Source organism: Clarias gariepinus, unplaced genomic scaffold (assembly GCF_024256425.1).
Source record: "Clarias gariepinus isolate MV-2021 ecotype Netherlands unplaced genomic scaffold, CGAR_prim_01v2 scaffold_33, whole genome shotgun sequence".
NCBI lineage: Eukaryota > Metazoa > Chordata > Actinopteri > Siluriformes > Clariidae > Clarias > Clarias gariepinus.
The window spans coordinates 156355-182474 of NW_026521000.1; the positions used below are offsets into that span (position 1 = coordinate 156355).

The window sequence follows — 26120 nt, forward strand, 5'->3', positions numbered from 1 at the left end:
GAAATAAGTGTTGTGTCACCGCAATGCAAATTCTAGAGGATTTACTTTTATTTTTTTAACCATGAACGTTATGTAACATAATATACAACATTTAATTCTCTTCGGGAGGATTATTTACTTCTTGTAGTTTTGTCAGGTGGTGGCTGAAGCCGGTGCAGATCATCTGCGCATGCGTCAAGAACGTCACACGTACCAATTAATCAGGATTACTAAAAATAATTGATGTCTCGCAGTACCTTAGTATGGAGCATTAATTACAGTTTTGTACCCCCTTTTGTACAGTTTTTCAATAATAAGTTATGTTCTATGAGTTGTATAGAATATGTTATATGCATAATAAGTTCTATATTATTAGTTTCTCAGCCATTTAAGGCAAAATGCAACATAGACACTACATGGGCGAAAGTCTGTAAAGACCTCTAACACAAGGGGATGATGAGAGACTTTTGTCCAAACTGGGTCCACAGCACCGCTGGACACCATCGGGGGAGTTACAGTAATGTGGAGGTGGTGAGGACATATAATCACCTTAGGGCTTCTGCTGGATGACAGACTGGATTGATCAGAGAACAGTGAACTTCTGTATATTCAATTAAATTTTATTTATATAGCGCTTTTAACAATGGTCATTGTCTCAAAGCAGCTTCACAAAGATAAAAGAATTTTTTTAGAAAATAAAATATTTGGAAGTGTGTATGTGTGAGAAATATGTGTCTAGATAATAATGAGATGAATTAATGAAATGTCTCTGATGAAGAAGCCAAGGGTGAAGGCGACAGTGGCAAGGAAAAACTCCCTGAGATGGTAATAGAAAGAAACCTTGAGAGGAACCAGACTCAACAGGGAACCCATCCTCATCTGGGTGATAATGGATAGAGATGATATAATATCATGTGTGTTGTGCAGGTGAAAGTACAATATAACAGAAATTCTTTAAATTAACATGAAGTCCAGTTCAGCACAGGGAGTCAGTAGGTGCAGAGGGCAGATGGGGTCTGGATCACTGGGAGCACAGGAGCAGGATGTGTAGCTCCAACCATAATAAGGCAGAATTCAGCTGGAGCTGGTCCTTCTCTGGATGCCTCAGGATCCTCACAGGGTTGGCCTTTGTCTACTGAAGCTGGTACAATCTCCAGATGCCTCGGGATGGGTAGAAAAGTACAGAACAGATGGAGAGAATTAGCGTAGTTGCCATTCAGGATAGATGTACTGGAGTATGAGGTTATGGGATGAGTTACGCGTGTGCCAGATTAAAGAGATGCGTCTTGAGTCTACTTTTAAACTGGCAAACTGAATTACCAGAAGTCCAGAGTTTTGTGATCTTAAGGGACGTGGTGGATTATAGCGTATCAGAAGACTGGTTAGGTATGTGGGAGCTAAACCATTTAAAGCCTACTACTGTATGTAAGTAGTACTATTTTGTAATTAATTCTAAACTGAACAGGTAGCCAGTGCAGGGATGATAATATAGGTGTTATATGATCACACTTTGACTTTGACTTTTGACACTTTGACTTTGATACTTTGACTATCTTTAAACAACGACTCAAGACTCATCTGTTTCTCCAGTACTTGGACTAACCTCCCCCCCCCCCCCCCCCCCCCCAACTCTTCTTAGTTGTGTTGGACTAATGGCACTTAGTTATTAACCTAGTTAACCCAGTGTAAGTATGTATCCAATTATGTAAACATTAAAGCACTTTTTGTAAGTCGCTCTGGATAAGAGCGTCTGCCAAATGCCTAAATGTAAATGTAAATGTAGATCATATTTTCTGGATCTAGTAAGAACCCTGGCGGCTGCATTTTGGAGTAACTGTAGCTTGTTTATTGAAGATGCAGGACAACCACCTAGTAATGCATTACAATAGTCCAGTCTGGAGGTCATGAATGCATGAACTAGATCTAGATCTGACTGCATCAGATACGGAAAAGATGCTCCTAAGTTTGGCAATATTTCTAAGATGGAAAAAGGCTGTTTTTGTAATAAAAAAAAGACAGTCAGATGTTTTTATGGTTCTAGCCATCAGTGATGATCAGTATTCTCCTCTATACTGTAGAGATGCCACTTGAATGAACAAGGTGATCAGGAAAGCTGGGTCTGTGGTGGGCTTTAAGCTGGACTCGCTGGAGCTGGAAAGGAGGACAAAGTGCTGTCCATCATGTCCAACACCAGTCACCCTCTGTGTGGAGGAGAAGAGAATGTTCAGTGACTTCTATCACAGAGCTGCTCTATGGACAGACTCATGAAATCCTTGGTCTCCAGGGCCATACGCTGCTTTAACACCGCTTATGGTGCCAGGGGACGTGATTGGGATTACTGGTCATGATGGTCCCTCAGCCAGTACGCCTTCTTGGTAATACGTGAAGCTCTTTTCCGTAACATTCTCATTGCTCACAGTCATATTCATATGCTCATCATGTACCTTAGTCTCCATTGACTCTCATTAAACCTGTTTTGCATCACCCACTTTTGCACTGCTGTCACTTTTAATTGCTATAACTCAGATAAACATCTCGATTTGCACTAGTGTGGTCACTAATTATGTACAGTTCATCCGGAAAGTATTCACAGCGCATCACTTTTTCACCATTAGGTTATGTCACAGCCTTATTCTAAAATAGATTAAATTAATTTTTTCCCTCAGAATTCTACACACAACATTCCATAGTGACAACATGAAAAAAGTTTACTTGAAATTTTTGCAAATTTATAAAATAAAAAAAATAAAAAATTTAGAAAGCACATGTACATAAGTTCACAGCGTTTGCAAAATTGAGCTCAGGCGAATCCTGTTTCCCCTGATCATCCTTGAGATGTTTCTTCTCCTATGGCCTGTATGGTAGAGCGGCCAGACGGAAGTTTGCAAAAGGCACCTGAAGGACTCTCAGACCATAAATTCTCAGGTCTGATGAGACTCTCTGGCCGCTCTACCATATAGACCTGATTGATGAATGCTGCAGAGATGGTTGTCCTTCTGGAAGGTTCTCCTCTCTCCACAGAGGACCCCTGGAGCTCTGACCGAGTGACCATCGGGTTCTTGGTCACCTCCATGACTAAGGCCCTTCTCCCCCGATCCCTCAGGCTGGCCAGCTCTAGGAAGAGTCCTGGTGGTTTCGAACTTCTTCCACTTACGGATGATGGAGGCCACTGTGCTCATTGGGACCTTCAAAGCGACAGAAATTTTTCTGTTACCTTCCCCAGATTTGTGCCTCGAGAGACAATCCTGGCTCGGAGGTCTACAGACAATTCCTTTGACTTCATGCTTGGTTTGTGCTCTGACATGAACTGTCACCTGTGGGACCTTATATAGACAGGTGTGTGCCGTTCCAAATCATGTCCAATCAACTGAATTTACCACAAGTGGACTCCAATTAAGCTGCAAAAACATCTCAAAGATGATCAGGGGAAACAGGATGCAATTTTGCAAATGCTGTGAACTTATGTACATGTGCTTTCTCAAAAAAAAATTTAAATAAATTAGCAAAAATCTTAAGTAAACTTTTTTCATGTTGTCATTATGGGGTGTTGTGTGTAGAATTCTAAAAAAAAAAAGTAATCCATTTTAAAATAAGGCTGTGACATAAAATGTGGAAAAAGTGATGCGCTGTGAATACTTATCGGATGGACTGTATATTTACACATATTCATCCCATTCTTATATACACTACCGTTCAAAAGTTTTAGAACACTTTCTAACTCCATGATGGTTCCTGATTTTTATTTCTTTTCTACATTGTAAAGGAATGCTGAAGGCGTCCAAAAAATGCATTAATCTCCTTTGAACAGTTAATGGTGAGATGTTTCTGCTACTTCTGCTCTGTAAAGACTTTATAACGCCTCTAATCTGAGGTGCTGTTAATTGGTCATTTTTCAGGCTGATAACTCTAAATGAACTTCTGGTCTGTGGCAGAGGTAGGTTTTGGTCTCGCCCTCCTGGGACGGCCTTCATGAGAGCCAGTTTCATTATGGTGCTTGACAGATTTTGCAAATGCACTTGACAATACTGTTCTTGCAAGAACTATTACAGAAAGGCCGACCTCTGTGTCTTAAAATAACTGTTGTTTTTTCTTGTTGTTACATAATTACCTAATCCCATGTGTGTTATTTTATGGTTTTGAAATCCCCAGTATTGTTGTAGAATGTAGAAAATAAATCACTAAAGAAAAACTAAGAAATTTGCAAGTGACCCCAAACTTTTAAACAGTGTATAATCTAGTGGAAATCCTTTAATATGCCATTTTCTCATAAAGTTTCTGATCTGGAGTATGCAGAGAATATTTATGGCTTTAATAGGCAAATATTTTATACAGTCATATATAAATTTTCTTCAGATACAACCTTTTTTGATCAGACTTTACTAATAAGTGCTTTTAGGAGGATGAAAAAGAAAAGCATAAAAAACTTAAGATTTACATTAGATTCTTTACATTAAAACAGTAAAGCTACTTAGATTTCAGATTAATTGTCAATCATATTCTTTTTTTTTACTTTTGTGTTTACTGACACTTAAGGGAAAAAGTATGTGCTTAGTTTCATACTCAAGCTTTGAAAAGTTTTCTTGCCTCTAAACCAGGGTCATGTTAGAAGGATTCAGGTTAGTGTTTACCATTCTGTGCTCATGCCCCTACCCCTTACAGAATGCTTGTATTGTGTGATGTGATTTAGTCTTCTAGTGAATTTGTCTTGTCACCTTCGTTTACATTTCTACCATCTTTATACCCATCATCTTACACAGAATCATTGCATTGTTTTAACGGTTTTATCAGAATTACTGAATCTCACATGGAAAAAAACAAATCCTTACAAGTCCTTTATTTCACCTCAGCAAAACGGAAAGCATAAATATTCTGCAAAACCAAAACATTATATACAACCTTTTTGCTTTTCCTCTGAAAGAACATGAAGGGATGAGATCGTAGCACCCCATACAGGGTTCTGCAGGAGAACTTTACCTCCAAATGAATTGCGTTTCAAACAGCGTCTGGATCAGTGTACCAAAAATGAGTAATTTTATTACTGTGACTGAAAAATACCACGTAGTTGGTCTCTACTATTCGTCCTGGCAGCAAGGCATAAACATTGCACCTCATGAGAACTCGGAAAAAGCTACGACACGCATAAACCCCATCCATGTGTGGCACTACAGGAATAGATCTGTTTCTACATTCAGACCTGTTTAACATCTGGTCTTATTTTACATTTCATTCCTTTCCAGTGCTTTTCATACTTCATTTTAATTTGTAGTAATGAAGATAATCATTAAACATTACAAAAAACAACGCAAAACTAAAAGCAAATGTTTCTCCAATAAAAATAGAAAAATACCCATCAAAATGAAACTTGTGCAGTTTCTCAAACATATATTGTCGTCAGCTGTTTAACTCCAAGCTAACTTTCCGACCATGTACATGAATATTTCAAAGTGAAACAGAACAAAAATCCCCCCATCTTCAAGTTCAGCTTTCTTTAATGTGAAAAAAAAAACAACAACAAAAGTGCAACCTTAGTTTATACAGGAAAAAAAAGAAGAAGAAGAAAAAAAAGGAGCGCATACACGACAAGTTCAGGAAGGATTTGTGGAGCTTTCTGAAAACGAAACTAACGAGTAGCTTGTTTCAGTCAATGACCAGGAGACTAGCTGAGAGAACGCTGAAGCTGATAAAAGAAAGTTAGTCGATGTCCATTTCTGGTGGTTTGGCCTCTGTGGATTCAGGAGTCGGTTGGTCTTTGTTAGGGCTGCTGTTCTGAGCCTCTGAGCCTTCCTGTCCGTTCACTGGGCCGTTCTGTTCGGGCGTCTTATCTTCCTTCGGGAGCTCAACTTTGGGTTTGGGTTTTAACATGATGGGGTTGCAAGTGGAGGACAGCTCCTGATGGGATAATTTAATGTTTAGAAAACATTGGAAACCTTAAAACCTTTTAAACCATTAAAAAAAAAAACATTTAACAAAGTCTGCATAACGACTCATGGATTCCAATGTCATTTCTCTTTCTTTTTGAAACCTGAAATAAGAGTAAAATCATGTACGCCAAGACTTTAAGATGAGCCCCACCCCTATACAAATGTGACTGCATGCTAAAGACAAAGAACAGTGATTTGTTTTGTTTGGATTTGGATTTATTGCCATATCAGCTTCGCAGGCTAGATTCATATCAAATATTAAGCTGATTTATTATGTTATAAAAATGTGTGAATCTCTTAAGAGTAGTGAGAAAGTTAAAAGGATATAATAATTATAAATAACATAATAGCATGGTCTTGGTCAGAAGAACATTTTTTACATTTGGTTCTTTATGTGTACTTTAGACAAATTGTAAGAGTTTTCTGGTTTTGTCCTGCAGAATATGTTTTTTAAATCTTGTTCCGGTAGAAATTGTTTTCTTATGGTGTTAAAACTTGGGCAGTCCAAATGCGAAGAACAGTGAAAAGATAACAGAAAGCCTTTTACTGAGTGTTATTGATGATATATAAACACAGAAGACAGATAACTCCTCCCTCTTCTCCAAACTCCTCCTTTCTTTTTTTTGTTTTTTTTAACTCAAACCAACCAATGGTTGCAAAGGGGAATAATGTGCAGGACAAAAAAGTTTGTTAAATTAAATTTAAACAAGATCATTACCTTGGTTTTGGCTTGTATCTCACAGGCTTTAATAACAGGCTGTAGTGTCAGACTCTGCTTGCTCTGTTCATTCATTTTGTTGTTCATCCAGTTCATGGCCTCGTTCACCTGCTTTTCCACCTTCATCACCTCCAGCTCATCCAGGTGATCATACTGTTCGTCCTGACATAAAAAAAAGGGGGACCACTTGTCAGTTAAAATGCACAAGTAACACTTCCTGTAATATTAATGTCATTTAAATAACTGGAAGTCCAGAATATTGGTAATGTAAACTCCAATGTGTACCTTTGCTTTGTAAGCTTCCAAAATCTTCAAGTACTTTTGAATTTGCTTCCCGAGCTCCTCGAAGGCTTTCGGTCTCTCTTCTGCCTCTCTCGCTCGCTCCTGGATGGGCTGTCCAAATTTCTAAGTGTGAGGGGAAAAACAGACTAATAATTTATTTCCGCTATCTAGAGAATCAATTTTTTCGATCTAGAGTTTCTATTTTGAACTTGTCAAAACATAAATCTTTACCTTTAACTCTGTCAGTTTATCGATGTACACCTGCTTCTGTTGGTCCTCTCCGTCTTCATACAGCCAGTTTTCGGTGTCTTCAAGTTTTAAGCTAAAAGTATCTCGATCCTGAAAGATTACACCATCACAGCTAAAATGTAGTAAGCTATATGACAGCATTATAAATTAATTATAAATGATTTGCTTTACAGATGTACCTCCTCGCTGACAAACTTCTCCAGTACCCCATGCAGTTTGTCTCTCATCTCATACACGTACTCCTCAACCCCGTTCTTAGCATCGTTCCTCTCCTTTTCCAGTTTGTCCTGCATGATCATTTTCCCCTTAGGAAACAAATACCAAACGTAAGAATAAAATTTGTTTTAATTAAAACAGGCTTTGAATGATGGTCAGTCATTGCAGTGTGATGTCCAGTCTAAAGAAGATTAACTCCATTTTGAGGGCAGATCTACGCAGACCTACTCTTGAAAGTTACTTCAAATATGCAAATTTTGACAATGAAATAATTGGTGATCCAGACATGACATTAGATCCTAATGTGCTTTTGGATTAAGCTGCATTACCTCATTCTCAACAAACAGATTGAGCATATCATTAGCAAGCTGCCAGTGTAGGCTGTTCTCAATGGGCAATTCCACAGTCTTGGTCTTTACTTTGGCTTTCTTGGCTTGTGGAGGCTGGTCGTTCTTCTTTTCCTGTTTGTTTTCTTCGGTCTAAAAAAACAGAAATACATCTTAATGTAAAACAAACACTGTATTTTACTACTGTATGGTAGACAAATTATATGGTGTGCTCATGAAGCTACTCACTGAGGTTTTAGTGTGTGTGTGTGTGTGTGTGTGTGTGTGTTTTGTTTTTTTAAGCCAGATTAAATAGCTAAGATGTTTTTAGTTTTGTTTTACAGAGCTCACAGAAATTAGTAGCTTCAAAAAGCTATTTGGGGGCCAAGCTGGTTAATTTGGTTAAGCTCAGTGGTTAAGGCATTGGACTACGGTTCGTAAGATCCCGGGTTCAAACCCACAACAACAAAGTTGCCACTGTTGGGCCCTTGAGCGCGGCCCTTAACCCTCAACTGCTCAGATGTATAATGAGATAAAAATGTAAGTCGCTCTGGATAAGAGCATCTGCCAAATGCCTAAATGTAAAAAAAAAAAAAGGGGGATAAAGACAAAATCTGTAAATTTACTTAACAGTGAATATACTAAGTATAACGTCAAGGATCTGCATATGGAATTTGCCAGAGTAGTGAGTGCTGCATGGACTTTTGGAAAGGCTGAAAAGGTGCTGCTGTTGGTTTTGATTCCTGGTCCTGTCTTCACCTGTCGCTAGTTAAACTGTCACATACTTGGTGGACATATTGACAAGTCAATTTTCATCAAAAAATCCAAATCAGAAAAAGGAAGTACATTTAACTAAAAAACAGGTCATAGCCTCTAATCTCTGACCTACCTTCAAGGTCAGTGAGCTCTAGCAGAAGACACAGCAGCACTTCTTAACTTTAAATGTATTATACTGTATATACACATGATTATACATGCATTAATGCGAGATCAATCAACAGGCAAGTTCACTTGCTGAAGCTTAAACACAGACTCAATATTTTTGTTCTGAAGTGATTATGTCACTCAGCAAAGTCAACTGAGTAGCAAAAAAACATCAGGGACCATCCTGTGAGGGCACAGAGTAGACACAGAACCAGGAAGTAAAAATAACAGCATGTGTCAAAGTCCACGGAGCAATTAGTGTGCTTGGGAGTGCTGCACAGTGAGTTATGGAAGATGTGTCTCAATATATATAGATGTTAGACCCTTTCAGTAACCTCCATATCCTCAGCGTCAGATTTCTTATCTGCATTCTCTTTCGGCCCATCACTTTGGCTTTTCTCCTCCTGGTCCACTTGCATCTTGTTCTTTAAAAATATAAACGTGAACAACATGTTACAGGAACAATAAGGTTACGCGCTTAGAACAAGAATTTATCAGAAACACTGTGCAGACACAGCAGCAGACAGGACTTTCAGTCATGCTCTGATGTGTATAGACAAGTTAAGATTCTTCTTGTTTAGCTAAGCGCATATTTTTGCAGTGAGTCGGCCAGGATCCAGTGAAGTGTATTGTAATTCTTCATTTAATCAGAAGGCATTACCTCTTCCTCTTTGGCAGCGGAGTCCGTCTCCATGGGTTCTTCACCTTCTCCAGCCTTTAGTACTTCTACTAGGGAGGCACTGGAAACGCTAAACACCCCGTGTACATTCACACGCACCTTCACCTTCACCTTCGAACACTCGCCTGATGCCTGAGGCAACACCTTCTGGATAGTGAACTGACCTGAAGAGAACGAAGGGATTTAGTGCTATGACAACCAACAAGTACAACAAAAGGATTGTGTTTTGAAAAACACTATGATGTAGCATCACATCCCTTAAACTAATCCTTGACAGCACATGTTACAACAGATAAGCCATGCTCTTTTCTTTCTTTTGACCTCATGTCCCACATAAGTGATATTTCATGATGTGTGGATGCACACTGTTTTGGCTGAATCATATTCATATGTGTGTACCGATGGTAGGATCGGGATACGGCAGCTCCTTCGGGTTTTTGTAGTAGGCCTCCAGGGAGAAGGGTTCCTTGCGATAAAAGGTTAACACTTTAGAGAAAGGTGCAGGATGGTTTTTAGGGAATACTTCACAATCACTGTAAGGAGAGATCAGAAAAATAGAAGAAAAAAAATATCATAAAAATCCGTCTACACATATAATTATCTCCCCCGCCCCCCCATAAGCCAAGTCTATCAATAAAAATGTACAGTAAAATTAACAAATAAAATAAAATTTAACAACCTTAAGCCTTCCTCTGCTGCTGAATTCCATCTTAGAGAGATGGGATACGCAACCACATCTGTGATGGAAAATTCACGTACTTTGAAAGCAGGAGACAGGATTGCACACTGTGCGGGGAAAAAAGAAATATAAGAACATGCTTACTTCATCACCAAGAAAACAAGGGAGGTTGCTAATACTGAGCTGCATGACAAGAATCAGTCCACATCCAACGGGTGTGAATTAAACAACCCAAAGAACAGAAACAACAACAATTAGATTCAATCTGAATTCACTTGGCATGCATAAAGAAATTAATTTAAATATACAAAAATAGCACACATGCAGAAAGTGAGTCAGTTTCATATGTAGTGATATCGTTATTTCAATCAGTTTTTTACTAGATTTTTATAAACCAGATGTTCCAAAATTGGCTTTGCATCTTATGTGATGATCTCAGATCTCACAATCTTTCTTTCTTATAACTTAAACTCTTAAGAAGCTGGTTTGCAAAGTGGAAATTAAAAATCAATTTTAAAACTTGACCTGCACAAAATCATTGAACTGATCTCACAAGTGTCACAAAATGCCTGTATCACTTCGTGCTTTTTTTAAATAGGGCACATCATTTGTGGTTATAGTGGCATATGACTTAACAGTAGGAATTCTACTATAAATTTCTGAAATGGATGGTTCGGACTGCTTCAGTATCGTGTTTGTGTGAATTAGCAGAAGACATCACACACATCGTTTGTTAGTAGAACAGAGTGTCACTAAACCCAAAATAAACTGTCTAGATACTTCACTTACAGTAAGCCTGGATTTTCCTGAGTACACACTATGTAATAGCCCCCTGCATATTTAATTCATTTAACCAGATGTCCATTTTTTTTGCTCTTGGGGGTGAAAAGAAATCTGCTAGAGCTGCACGCACAATAGTGACTCATGATTTAATAATTTAAATGTGTTTAAAGGAATATAAAATTATAGAATAATATAAAATTTTAAATCACATTTCTCTCTATCGAGATGACAGGATATTGATTATTTAAATTTAACTAAATGTGCGATCACATTAAATTTTTTATTATCATTTTAATATTTTATAGCTGATTAATTGTAAAAATACTGAGGGTCATTACAGTTATTGTGCCTCTCAGGAAATAAAGGGGTAAAGAATTATGATCCAGTGTATCTTAAAAGGGGACTGATGATTTGAGTCACAAACCTGCAGTGCACAGCCTCTGGCCACTGCCTCATCCGCATTTAGCGTTGTGCTCAGCTCCTTCCCAAAGAATTTGCTGATTCGCTCTTTGATGGCAGGGATCCGAGAGGCACCACCTACAATCTCCACTGCGTAAATGTCCTCTTTCTTTAGCTCTAGAGAATAGTGAGAGACAAACATCAGGTGTCAGGTTCAGGATATAAAATAAAGGATGAGCGCAGAGGAAGCAGGGCTTTACTTACTGGCCTGTTCGAGCACGCTGCGCAGGGGTCCCTCAACCTTAGCCAGTAGCGCTGCACACATTTCCTCAAAATCGCCTCTGGAACAACAGAGTCATAGGGATATATTTAGCTGCAGCTTTCAAACCAAAGCAGTCGCTTATACCATGCTACACATGCAAGGATGAATACAAACATGACCCCCGCCTCTCCCGTGGATCGAGTCAGAGCCTGATTTAGCCAACATATTTTGCTAAATTAAGGGTTGCTGGGAGACTGACCTGTTGAGTTTGCTACTAACGTCGATGTCATTCATGAAGCATTCGATGTTGAGCGGCAGGTCGGAGGAGTTGGCGCTCATGAGCTTTTTCAGCTTCTCACACTCCTGATAGAGGCGCACCAGAGCGCGAGGCTTTGAGCGCACGTCTAGTTTGTACTTCTTGGCAAACTCATCGCAGAAATGCTGAACAAGTATCTCATCAAAGTCTTTACCACCTAGCTGGCTGTCAAACGCAGATGCCAGGACCTGGCAAAACACATCAAGGCAAACCATTTTAAAACCAGGATGTGGCATAAAAACTAGAAGATAAAGAAAAACAAAATAAACCATAAGGACAACAGTTCTCGCTAAACAAATCCAAAACAGAAATTACGGACTCTGATCTAACGCCTAAGCAACTTTAGTTTCTTTTTTTTAAAATAGTTTACAATCATACTTGTATATCCACTTACAACAAACTTTTCAGCATGTTTTCCTTTTTGTTTTCTTGACTTTTTTGTTCCACCCAGTCACTCGATTTTGATGAGGACCGAGCTAAGGTGGACGGACCGGGAGATTTGTCAATTTTTATTGCTAAACTTCTACTCTGATGCAGAGTGTCAAACAGTTTTCTATACTCCCTTGAGGCTTTTTTGAATGTGACTCAGATTAACAGTAGCATGAAAAATTCTGCTTCATAGTTAATTTTAATTAACGAAAGGTAATGAATAAAATGTAAAGATGTGACCGATATATATAAAAGTTTAACATCTCCTTACCTTTAACTTCCCCTTATTAAAGGCACAGGCAGAAACCTGATATCCTGCATGACCAACATCCACAAACACGACAGTCCTGGGTTTCTCCTCAGGGGCAGGAAGATCCTGCTTGTAAATGCCATATGCCAGGGCAACTGGAATAAACATAATTGAGCACCATAAATACATCAGCTTTGGATCAGTCTCTCTTAGTTTACACTTTATGATGGCCTTCCCTTATAGTCAGTTTCATTAGTTGTATACTAAAATTACTGCACATGTCTGCAGATGTCATCTGTACTGTTCTTTTTGTTATTTACACTTTCTGTGCCTTTAATGAAGAAAGACAAGCTTAAATAATAGCTTGCAATTAAAAAGTCACCAGCCAAGTGGAGAAAAGCTTATTCAATTCACAGTATGTTCGAACCAAATCAGCCTTACAGAACTTTTCAACCTGTGGTTGTTAACATGCTTATTCCCTTTTATTATTATTTAATTAACCTAACATAGCTGGACTCTTAACAATCTCCTTTAACAGTCTAATTCATACTTATAGTACAGTAAAAGTAATGTATGCAAATTTAACAAAGGGTGGCAAGTTACACCAAAGATCCACCCACTGTACGTTTCAGGATCATTTACCTGCAGTGGTCTCATTCATCAGTCGTAGGCAGTTAAGGCCAGCAATCTGAGCAGCATCCATAACAGATCTTCTCTCTGCATCCGTGAAGAAGCAGGGAACCTGGGGAGGGGGAAATAATCCCAAGCAGATAAAAACATTGATAGGCTTGATTGTTATCGATATTGATCATTACCTGATAAAAAAGCAGGATTTTTTTTTTTTTCTAATATTGACTGGACATGAGGGTGCAGCTGTGCTGATATTCAGTTTAACAGCACGACCTCTAGTGTGATATTGCTTTTATACAACAGTTCCACTAACACCATTTATCATCGACAGATTCAGATTTTTTTTTTTCTTTAACCAGTTATTCTGCTCCACCCTCCATATCCTTCCGCACATGGCGGAACTAACTAACCACGACTGGCGGAGCGGGCGACCAACATTTAGTTTAATTAACAAGGGTGAAAGTTGTTTTTAATTGTTACCAGTACTATGTAGCCAAAAGGTGAGGAAAATTAACCATGGAGGTGGCGGGCGTTAAAAGAAACGCTAGTGAACTCTGTAGGGTGTCCAATCCCAGGGTTTAAACCAAGTAGTGCCCTTGATCAGGGGTTAGAGAGGGATTTGGGATTTAACCTTGTGTTAGAAGCTAGTTAGCTTTGTTGTTTATCTTAGGCACAAATAAAACATGGTAAAGAAAGGGAGGTCATTCTAACTTTAAGCAGTTATTAAGCAGACAGCGTGTTGCCTAAGATGACAACGTTATCAGATATGTGTTTTTGCAGAAAGTGCTTCTGTGACTGGTTGTAAATGTGGGTTTTGTCAGGCAGCCGCTTTCTCCTCAGTACTGCGGACCGTACAGACATACTTTCACCCACGCTGTGACCGATAGTTAGTGTAATAAATGGCTGTTAAACACCTGGGATGCCAAGTGAGGCATATAGTCAAACATCCCCAGTGCTTGTCACCATCCATTGTCACCACTCATGGAACAGATTACTTTGTCAGAACTCAGTCAGAATTACTTTACAATACTGGATATCACATAGGAACAATTAAATCATTTAATTGCACAAAATTAATGATTAAGATGGAACAGAGTAAGATGGAATAAAGTGTCACAGTGACAGTAAATATGTACAAAAATGCTTATTTACAGAAATGACGCAGTCTGCCACTTGCTTTTTGAGCGCAGCCTCAGCGGTCTCCTTCAGTTTGGTCAGAAGCATAGCAGAGACCTGCTCAATACTGAACACTTTCTCTTCCTCCAAGTACATGACCTAAACACAAGGAAATGGTTAAGAGGTTAATAATCCTTTTAAGATATAAAAACATTACCACAAATTGACCAAACCCCTACAAGGTGTTTATTTACCTTGATGCCCGTGGTCCCAGTGGGCATCTGAGCGAGGTCATAGACCAGGCTGGACTTTGTTGACTGGATGTATGGGTCAGTGAATGCCCTTCCATGAAATCGCTTAAAGCCTTGGACGGTATTCTTGCAGTTTGTGACCACCTTGATGCAAAAGAATGTGGGTGATAAATTAAATAAGAACAGCATAGGCATCTATTACAGTAAATGAGAAAGGCCTGCTCAATGATCAAATTATTCAAGTAGTTAAAAAGGATGAAAAGAAGTAAATCATTGCCTTACCTGGCTCTTTGCGGCTGCTCCTATTGCCCGATTTCGAGGACCAAAAGACACAAAGGCCCTGAGAAAGTTTAAATTTCACACGTTAAGCAGAATGATTGGTTAATAAATGCAGGTGAGCTTGCATCAGCATTAACATGATCTGTGTGACCTATTTTCTCAACACGTACTAGTCGTATTGCAGTTACTGACATTTATGTAAAGTATTACTTGAATATTAGACTTCTGTTACCAGAAATCAAGGTAAACTTCTACTTATATTAGGACAAATTAATATTTAACCAGGGGACTGGACCATGGAATAATCCATTATATATATAACTGGCTGGATTTATCACTTTACCACATCATACATCATTTACAGACAATTTATAAGCCTGGGTCCAAATTTCTATTATAAGTGAAATAAGGGAAAACTATAGAAAATTAATGTCTGTCTGCTGCTTTATCATCATTTGCTAGAGTGAGCACCAGGTAAGAGTAAACATCTCAGCCAGTGATGCTATTGGAATTTAAATATTTCCCTGAATAAGAAAACTGCGAACTGTCCTCTGAGTGGGGCAGTGCTCACCCTATTACTCGGAGATTACGAGTTTAACTCATACCTTTATTGAGCTAACCATCAGGGAAACTAGGAGTAGACATTCCAGCAAACTGGCAAAAAGACAGCCAAGAGGACTATAACATTTACACAGATATCCTAGTTTTGGTTTTAGTTTCACGCTCACACAGAAAGTGGCAAGAATAAATATTCATTTATTACACTGATGACAGAACACCACAATGTGTCAAGCAAGTTTTTATCCATCAACACAATTTAATTGTCACTGGTATGTAAAGTATGTCTTATAACTGTATATTTTTATACAAATTGAAGTGTTATACCTGTTAAATGTATATAAAATTATTAAATATTTAAAGAGAAAACTGCGTGGATAAGCATTCTCGCAGTGTAATTTATGGGCCAAGTTTACATGGGGGACAGGCAAAGAAATAATAAAATTTAAAAAACTAAAATAAAAACTTTATAGAATATCACCTGTAAGCTGAGGGTTTATATGCTACACTGTTGATGTTCTCATTAAATATCACCTAATCAAATGATTTAATATTAACTATTAAATTATGTAAATTCTAGCTTGTGAAAACACACACAAATACAAAGTAGTTGATTAAGTACAGGGTGGTAATGCATGTTTATCAATCTAACAATTAGAACAAATTGCACATTTATGTTAACAAAACAGTAAATGAAAACAGAAATTAATTAACTGCTTGCACTAAAAATGAGAACACAAAGTGCTACAATAAGATTAAAAAAAAAATAAGATTAATCCTTAATCCCTGACTGAAGAGACGTTGTTTTCGGTTAGCTGTCTATTAAAACTTGTACTAAGCATTATTAATTTGGAAGCAGGGAATAAAGAATATCTATTCAAACAGTGATTTGGACAGCACACCACTCATCAAAACACCTTAAATGAGTAGTAAGCCCTAGGGTTTGACTCCTAACGTGTCCTGAGAGATTTTTCTGCTCACCAAGGTTCTATAAAATGGTTATATTTTTGCCCTCCTGTCAGCTCTGTCTCATCAACAATCTGGCCTGTCACAGTGATTAGGTAGGTGGTAGTGTCAGCAGCATCCACATGAATGACAGGACCCAAGGTTTCTCAACATAACATCACCCAGAGCATCTCAGCACCTATACCAGCTCGCCTTCTTGGCATAGTGCATCCTGGTGCCATTATGCTCACACACACAGACACACACACACCTGGCCAGCCCCATGATGTAAATAAAAATGTGATTCACCAGACCAGGCCTGAACAGTTCCATTGCTCCTTGGTCCAGTTCTGATGCTCTTGTGCCCATTGTAGAACCTTTAGTTGTTTGCTCTGCATGGGTACCCTGACCAGACCGCAGCTATTTGTCCTCCATACACAGCAAGCTGTAACGTGTGATCTGACGCATTTCTATCAGAACTATTATTCACTTTATCTGCACTTTGTGCTAGACATTCTAGCTTTCATTCAACACTTTCATCAGCAAGCCATGGATGCCTTGGATGCCCGTGGCCCTGTCACCAGTTTACTGACTGTCCTTTCTTGGAAGGTAGATATTAACCACTGAAGACGGGGAACATTCAGTATTTTGGAGACACTATGACCCAGTCGTCTGTCTACATCATGAAAAGTGACAGTCACTTAGATCATTACTCGTTCCCATTTTTCCTGTTTCCAACACATCAAATTCGCTCAATTATGGTGTTTAATGCAAATGTTAACCGATGCTTTTGAACTGTATTTTGGCTGCATAAATAGACAATCACATGAATGAATTTTCCGAATAAACTGGCCGTTGACAAGTACGCGCCTTGACGCAATTAATATCTGTCTAAATTTCTTAACACAAATATCAGTTAGGAGTATTAACCTGATTGGTGTTTTGTCATAAGACTTGAATGTTCAGTTAAAACTCGATGATATGGGTACATCCTGAGATAAATATAAATTAAAAAAAAATAACAATAAAAAAAACATAAACACTAAAGCACAAACCGAGCGGAATTAAATTACTAGCCTTAACCAATATTTAGTAAGATGTCATTTCCGACTCGAGGCTTATTTATTTATTTTCTAATGCTAGAATTTTCTCCCCAGTGTCGTCACAGGGCTCGCGTTAGCTTAGCCTCGGCTAGTCCAGGGTCGCCATAGTAATGCTGAGGGAGCGCGATCACAGCGCAGCACGCGCACAGCACGAGCACAAGCCACGCTTATCATTTAGCATCGAGCTAACCGTTTAAAGTATTTAGAACTGTTGGAATGAACACTTACACTGATAGCTGTTGGTTTATTTTTATGTATTTAATTTTTTTATGAATGTTAAAAACTAAAATGACAACAATCTAAATTCACACTCTAGGCCGCGTTCTAACTTAAAATGTACTTCACTTACTCATATATGTTTTTATGTTAGACACGTAAACAACGGCATGACAGGATCTCGCTTAGACAATGAGCGACAATACAGTGTAGTGCGATATAAAAGTATAAGTTGTACTCACGGTGTGGCTCTGTCGCTGTACTCGTTAGCGATGGTCTCTATCCCACCGGCTCTGGCTACAGCTACATAACAGCTCTGAAACCCCACATCGAACCCCACTACTGACATGTTTCAAGCACTCCACAGCACCTCAGGTACTCTGCTTTATTAAAAAGAAAAAACAACAAGCGTGCTAACCACTGCTACAGGCGGATAACTGGACTCGATGATAATGCTGCTGTTAATGATTATATTAATAATCTCCACAGCACCCAGGTGACTGAGTGTAACAGGAGAAGCGAACCGGCGACTACTCCTTCACGAATACGCAGCCGTTCAGTAATCACGCAGGACTTATCGCGAGACTTAGACGGTTCTAGATCGCTCTCGTGCGTTCCTAGGGGCAGGGACCAATCAGAGCGCTGTGCGCGTGCGCTCTGTACACTTCGGGAAACTTCGAGAACTTTCTAAATATTTCTCACAGTTCTCTCTCTCTCTCTCTCTCTCTCTCTTGCTCGCTTTCTCTCACACACAGTACAGTCACTTATATATTCAATTCAATTCAATTTTATTTTATTTATATTGCGCTGTTAACAATGGTCATTGTCTCAAAGCAGCTTCACAAAAAATTTAAGATTTTTTTTTTTAGAAAAGACTTTTTTATATAACTCGCATTAACTGAAATTTTATTTGTATAGCGCTTGCAACAGTTGTCATTGTCGCAAAGCAGCTTTACACACAAAAAAAATATGTACGTTTGTTTAAAATGTGAACGTCTATGAACCAAAATAGAGTTAATCTATTTAAAGATAATCCATGATGAACAAGCCAAGGGCGACAGTGCTGAGGGAAAAACCTCCTGAGATGGCAATAGGAAGAAACCAGACTCAACAGGTAACCCATCCTCATCTGGGTAAAAATGATAGCAGGGATTGATCTGCAATCATACTGTGTGTTAGGAGGCTGGAAGTTTAGTATAACAGGAGATGTGGAGAAGAACATATGGAGTCCAGTTCGTTATTGGAGGCTCAGGTAGACTAGAGGAAACTCCAGTTCTGAACTATTGAGTGACTGCAGTCACGAGTCCTCAGAGAACAGCTGTCTGCATCAGCCGAGAACAGGACCGTCTTCATGGTAAAGTGGAACCATCGCCGGGCAACACACGCATTCTAGACAGACCACATGGGGCATCCAACCAGGTTAGACAGGTCCAGAGGGCAGAGGGGGTCTGGATCACTGGTGGCTCAGGAGCGTCATGTGTAGCCCACCTGAAAGACAGTGAGAGGGAAAGAGAAATAGAAGAGAGAGCAGAAGAGTAGGAAAAATAACAGTTGGGTATGGTCACAGTTACACAATGTATAATGTGAATGTATATTTAGTGCAGGGTGCAAGCAGGGACTCCGGCAGGAATAACTATGACATCATAACTAAAAGAGAAAGCCAGAAGGAAACAGACACATGAGGGGGAACCCCCCCCCCCCCCCCCGAGACAATAAGAAAAGCCAGAAACCAGACTTAAACCCTTTCCCTGTCTGCGTGACTCCAGTCAGTGATTATAGAACACCACTCTTCTATACCAGTATGCTGCAGAGTTATGCAGCGTTATCCACTGTGCTCTCATCAGATCACTTTTAATGTAAATGTAAATCATTGCTGATTTGTCTGTTGACATTAAAAGTCTATTAATGTTTTAACATGTGGAAGGCCAGGGTTCAATTCCCAACCAATGCCTGAACTCCAGCCACTGGATGCGGTGCCGGTCCCAAGGCCAAAATAAAATGGAAGGATTGTATCTGTAAGGTCATCCGGTGTAAAACCTATGCGATGGGAGCACCCGAAAGAAATTACGACTTTATAATCATTAGTGCTGAGTTGATGCTGCCACAAAAAAAAAAAAAAAAAAAAACTGTGATTCAGGACACAAACACAACACGACTGGCAATCCAAAGTGGCGCACTTCACTTCCTGTCCAGCAGGGGGCATCAACACTCATACACACAGCAAACTTCTGGAAGTTAAAGAAGAAGAACTGACGCCGCCGTCCTGACGCAATAAAGATGGCGACGCCTATGCATCGATTAATTGCTCGCAGACAAGCGTGAGTGTTTATTACTGTTCTCCTCCTCATGTGGGAGTAAAGTGTGTTGACTTGATTAACGGTCATCATTTATATGGAGTCTGGAATATTCGTGAGGTTTGTAGAAATCAGAATCGTTTGTGTGAGTTGTGTGTGTGAGGTGAGTTAGCAGGCTAGCTGGCGGATCTGTTACACACACACACACACACACACAAGCGCGCGCCTAGTGCACTACAGATGGATGTTACTTTGTAGTGCACTTAGACGCGGAACTGTGTGATGTTTACCATCAATATATTCAGGAAGTGTTTGTTTTCATCCCCACGACCTCATGGCTCTTTAATGTGGAGTTATAAAATCACAATCCTCTATTGTGTGTGTGTGTGTGTGTGTGTCCGTCCTCAGGGAGGCCAACAAGCAGCATGTTCGCTGCCAGAAGTGTCTGGAACACGGCCACTGGTCCTACGAGTGCACTGGCAAGAGAAAGTACCTGTACAGACCTTCCAGAAGCACCGAGCTGAAGAAGAAGCTGAAGGAGGGCTCTGAGACCGCAGCCGGCGGTGCAGGGTACGAGACCCCTCTGTCAGAGGATTTAACACAGGGCCAAAACCAAGATAAAATTCATCCTGCTGCATCATTTGTCACATGATGTTTACATCACCATAATAATCATTAGTGACGTCTTGGTTTAAATTTAGATGATTATGAAAAAAAATCTGCTATCTTATTCTTTTAATTTTAATAAGAGCAATCAACCATGGATTTTACAATACAGAACTGTTTGACTTTTAAAAATGCTGCTTAAGCCCAAATAATAATAATAATAAAAAAGTATAACAGGAGATGTGGAGAAGTTCATATGGAGTCCAGTTCATTATTAGAGGCTCAGGTAGACTAGAGGAAACTCCGGTCCTGAACTATCGAGTGACTGCAGTCACGAGTCCTCAGAGAACAGCTGTCCGCATCAGCCGAGGACAGGACCGTCTTCATGGTAAAGTGGAACCAACCCCAGTCACCACACGCATTCCAGACAGACCACACGGGGACATCCATGTGAACAGATCTCCAACCAGAAGAGGGACACCAGGACGAGTCAGACAGAAATAACGTGTAGTGAGAGAGAGAGAGAGAGAGAGAGAGAGAGGGAGAGCAGAAGAGGAGAAGGAGAGATAACAGATAGGTATGGTCACAGTCACACAATGTATAATGTGAATGTGTGTATATATATATATATATATATTCAGTGCAGGGTGCAAGCAGGGACTCCGGCAGGACTAATTATGATATCATAACTAAAAGGGAGGAGCCAGAAGAAAACACAAACATGAGGAGGAACTGGAATTTAAAGCGAACAATCACCTCACCGTCAGCAAACCTAAACACATCTAAACATACCAGTTCACCATAATACTCTACGTCCATGAGTCCCCCAGATCTGCTTCTTTACCTAAGGCTAATCTATTTATAGAAATGCATGACTAAATAAATAGGTTTTAAGCCTGGGCCTAAACACTGAGACTGTCTCTAAGTTCTAAACATTAATTGAAAGCCTATTTCATAACTTTGGAGTTTGTAAGGAAAAGCTCTGCCCCCTGCTGCAGTTTTTTATTTATTATTATGTGTAACATCAGACGTTTGAATAGGATGAAATGACTCCTGATCTCTGTCTTTAATAGAAACGGACCTGCGGCCCTGAGTGAGAAGAAAACAAAGAAAAAAAGGTGCAGCTGCTTTTATGTATCATAATTATTGATCATTGATTTTTTTTTTATTAACGTATATAATACATTTTTTTAAAAATCAGCTTGTGATTGTTTTCTCTTTTTTAACTTGACTATTTTTGGGGTGGTCTGTGACCCGACCTCTGTATCTTTCACACTGCATGTGTGTGTGATTACACAAACCTTGCCCTTTGCGCTGTCGTTCAGGTCGAAGTCCTCCAGCGGTTCGAGCAGTAGCGGCAGCAGCAGCGACTCAGACAGCTCCTCCAGCGACTCGTCGTCAGACAGCGGGGACTCATCCAGCTCGTTGTCTTCCTCTGAGAACGAGGAGAGCAGCAGCAGTGACAGTGAGGACTCCTCCAGCTCTTCCTCCTCCTCTTCCTCGTCCTCCTCTTCCTCCAGCTCGGACTCGGACACATCGACCGGCAGCAGCTCGGACCAGGGCCCTCCGAAGAAAAGGAAAAAGAAGAAATAAAGAGCTGAGTTTGCTGTGTGAAACTGTTTCATGGTCCTGAGGGAGACGAGTCGCTGTTACACCCCTCACCTTTCCTTTAGTTCAGACGCAGTGGCTGTGAGAAAGACGGAGAGCGGGCGTGTTCTCCTGAGAGAAACAGAACCGACCGCTCAGAGCTCTCAACGTGTGTTCTGTTATTACTTACTGCTGGAGGAACAAAATATTTCTTTTTCTTTAAATTCATCTTAACTCATCTTTTCTCTTTCTTTCTGTTTTGGTTGAGTTTCTTTTGTCGTAATAATTCTAGACTTTTTATGTTATTTAGGAAACAAAGGTACAGGTTCTCTCAATTTTCTCTCTCTCTCACATGGATGGAAAAACCCTGTAAGCTGGTGTGTGTGTGTGAGAAAGAGAGTAAATGAAAGACCTGAACTAAACATCTGAAATAAACTTTTTTTTTTGTACAATCATTTTAATAGAAGCTCCTTAATGTTTATGACTCATTAGTAAAACTGTCATACCTTTTTTTTTTTTCATTTTAAATTGAGTCAATTAAGAATAAATTAAAGTTAGTACCTGTCACCGTCCTCTGCGCTGCTCCTCACCAACACACACCCACACACAGTAGATAAATTATTATAAACTACATGGGGCCTCAAAAACGTCTGGTTACTGAAGATAATTTTGGGATAAATTGTTAAAATGTGTTTTACAAAGCATATCGCCCTTCTCCTACACTCACTCACTAGCCAATTTATTAGGTACCCCTCTTTATTCATGCAAGTATCCGGTCAGCTTACTAAGTGTTTGGAGTCTTTATTTATTGGTGTTTATATTTAGGAGGATTTTAAATTTTATTTGTCTCATACACAGTCATACATAGTACGATACGCAGTGAAATGATTATACGACCGCCAGTGACCTTAAAAAGAAAATTAAAGCTTATAAATAAGAAATAAATTTGAATAAAAGAAATATGATAGAAAATAAATTTAACTAGGATAAAAATAGAAATATACTGTACAAATAAGAACATTCACAATATGGCAAAATATAGAATTATAGAGAAAAAATATAAATTTGTAAAACTTTATGAGGATGTGCATATATGCATAAAAAGTGTCTTATTAAAGTGTCTTGTGCAATGGTCCAAAAATGTAAGTGTAGGTGTCCATGAATGTCCAGTCAATTTTGGATGTTAAGATTTAATATTATCATTAGGTATTAGTTCTGCATGGTGTTGTGGTTGAGAGACCTTATGGCCTGCGGGAAGAAGCTCCTCCTCAGTCTCTCCGTGTTGGCCTTCAGGGAGCGGAATCGCTTCCCAGACCGCAACAGAGAGAACAGTCCATTGTTGGGATGGCTGAGGTCCTTCACCATCTTCCTGGCCTTGGTTCAGCACCGCCTGCTGTAGATTGAGAGCAGGTCAGGGAGCTCGGTGTGGATGGTGCTGATCTCAACAGCCTCTGTAGAGCTCGTCTGTCCTGCATGGTGCTGTTTCCAGAACCAGGTTGTAATTTTTATGTAATACTCACATCGAACATCAGCTGTGTTTGCACAGACCCTAATATTCCACTAATAGTGAGAATAACAGCCTGAGATCAAAATAAAAGACCTTTATGTTATATTTGCAGGAGATTAGACCCCTCACAGCGATCAGAACCACTTTGTGCCAAATTCTTTTCTGATTAAAAGCTTTGAGCATATAAACACACAGATCATTATATTATTAGATCAGATTCCAGGTTCAGAGTTGAGTTGAGATCTTTATCTATATAACATTTTGGATAATATATAATGTATAGTCTCAGTAGCTCGTGTCTGTTGCTCGTGTGTTCCTGGTTTGAGTACGGAGCTGTTCTCCTGAGTTTTTCAGACAGAAGGGTTAAATAATAAATGTGAAAGACTATAAGTATTTGCCTCTTTAGTGTGAGTAGTTATACTCGTTAAATTTTATTGTGAAATTTATACACACCTGCAGAAAGTAAGTACACCCCACTGATTTAATGGTAAAATGTTTGCACAAAATATGTTATAAAGTCTTTTATTTTCCTTCTTCTCAGACTGAGTAAAGCTGCATTTAGGCCTAGAAGTGACAATTTCAAAGAAATTAGATTTTCTTTTTTAAGTGATCAGATTGTTGATCGGTCTGAGAGCGGACTGTCCCACAGACACACCGCGAGACATCGAGAGAGAGAGAGAACCTCTTCCCACTTTAAACAGCGATCTAGTCCGGTTTAAAATAAAGAGTAAATGAGCGGTGTAGATCTTATTTGTAATTTGAGGATTAACGAACAGCCTATGTGAAGACTAAATACAACTTTTTTTATCAGATCCTGAGTTTTGTACGTTCATATCATCGACTATAGATAATTTCTTTCTACACAATAGATCAGAAACTATTTCTGCGTCTACAATATGGGAGACACTTAAAGTAGTTATTAGGAGTGAAATGATTTCATATACAACAACTTTTAATAAAAAAAAAAAAAAAAGGATAATCTAATTTACTCTAGATTATTAGATTACCTATATTCCAAATCCCCCACATTCCATATACACACTACTGTTCAAAAGTTTGGGGTCACTTGCAAATTTCTTTTTCTTTAGTGATTTATTTTCTACATTCTACAACAATACTGGGGATTTCAAAACTATAAAATAACACATATGGAATTAGGTAATTACGTAACAACAAAAAAAACATCAGTTAGTTGTTATTTTAAGACACAGAGGTCAGCCTTTCTGTAATAGTTCTTGCAAGAACAGTATTGTGTCAAGTGCATTTGCAAAATCTGTCAAGCACCATAATGAAACTGGCTCTCATGAAGGCCGTCCCAGGAGGGCGAGACCAAAACCTACCTCTGCCGCAGACGAGAAGTTCATTTAGAGTTATCAGCCTGAAAAATGACCAATTAACAGCCCCTCAGATTAGAGGCGTTATAAAGTCTTTACAGAGCAGAAGTAGCAGAAACATCTCACCATTAACTGTTCAAAGGAGATTAATGCATTTTTTGGACGCCTTCAGCATTCCTTTACAATGTAGAAAGAAATAAAAATCAGGAACCATCATGGAGTTAGAAAGTCACCCCAAATTTATACACTATATATATATAAATTAAGGAGAGGTTAAACCTTCAAGCTCAGTATAACCTGTAATCTACAAAATAAATGGTATTTATCATGATCTAAAGGTTATATATATGAGCATGGAGACGGCAGGACGGGTCATAGCCCACCAGTTAAAATTTAAGGCCACCTCACAACGTATACATCAAATTTATAATAGTAACAACGATTTAATAGGTAACCCTACTCAAATTAACAATATTTTTAAGAACTATTTCTCAAATTTTTATTCTTCTGAAATCCCTGAATCTGGAAATGTTCGAATTTTTAGACAGGTTCGAACCCCGGGTGATGCTGTAACCTCTCGCAGCCGGAGGTCTAGAGAGAGCTGATTGGCCGAGCTCTCTCAGAGGAGAGGGATGAGAGGTATTCGCGCTCCCACATTAATCACGGCTCTACAGCCAATCAGGGGCGTCTGTGAGCTCACAAAAGGAGCAGCTAGGGCTTTCCTCCGAGTGTGTTACTTCAGCGAGCAGTTCGAAAAGATGCGGTCGGCTGACGTCGACGCGGTTCGGAGGAAACACGGGATAGTCTTCGCCCTACCGGCTGAATGGTGGTAGTAGCCTTAATGTGGAAGCCCCCGAGAATTATTTAAGTCTGTATGGAATGTGAGTGTGCATGAATCAAGATGATCAGATCGTCCCTGATGAACAACCCGCGGGCGACAGTGGCAAGGAAAAACTCCCTGAGATGGTAATAGGAAGAAACCTTGAGAGGAACCAAACTTAACAGGGAACCCATCCTCATCTGGGTGATAACGGAGAGCAGGGATTGATCTGCACTCATACTGTGTGTTAGGAGGCTGGAAGTTTAGTATAACAGGAGATGTTAATTGATGTAAATATGGAGTCCAGGTAGTTATTGGAGAAAATTGCAATCTTAAACTATCGAGCAACCGCAGCCCAGTCAAGTCCTCAGAGAAACAGCTGTCAACACCAGTCGAGGCCAGAACCGTCTTTATGGTAAAGTGAAACCATCCCCAGACACCAGACGCATCCCAAAAAGACAC

General features: G+C 39.4%; 2 protein-coding genes across 3 annotated transcripts; one reads left to right on the top strand and one right to left on the bottom strand.

Annotated features, from left to right (window-relative positions):
- Positions 1-4798: 4798 nt before the first annotated feature.
- On the bottom strand, positions 4799-18059 carry hspa4a (heat shock protein 4a). Its single transcript, XM_053490811.1, has 19 exons — positions 17753-18059; positions 14692-14749; positions 14413-14553; positions 14195-14317; positions 13055-13154; positions 12434-12567; positions 11677-11921; positions 11420-11496; positions 11181-11332; positions 9974-10080; positions 9694-9827; positions 9277-9458; positions 8951-9040; positions 7695-7844; positions 7329-7454; positions 7132-7239; positions 6904-7023; positions 6619-6780; positions 4799-5868 (listed from the first exon to the last, which is right to left on the bottom strand). The coding sequence occupies exons 1-19, from the start codon at positions 17857-17859 to the stop codon at positions 5671-5673; spliced, it is 2514 nt and encodes an 837-aa protein (XP_053346786.1). The 5' UTR covers positions 17860-18059; the 3' UTR covers positions 4799-5670.
- Positions 18060-19769: 1710 nt separating this feature from the next.
- On the top strand, positions 19770-22563 carry zcchc10 (zinc finger, CCHC domain containing 10). Of its 2 annotated transcripts, none has more exons than XM_053490812.1 (4): positions 19770-19828; positions 20213-20374; positions 21484-21528; positions 21736-22562. In XM_053490812.1, exons 1-4 carry the CDS (start codon positions 19788-19790, stop codon positions 22001-22003), a joined length of 516 nt encoding a protein of 171 aa, XP_053346787.1. In that variant the 5' UTR covers positions 19770-19787; the 3' UTR covers positions 22004-22562. The 2 variants fall into 2 exon arrangements, with proteins under 2 accessions (XP_053346787.1, XP_053346788.1); XM_053490813.1 differs by having other exon boundaries at positions 19809-19924; positions 21736-22563.
- Positions 22564-26120: the final 3557 nt, after the last annotated feature.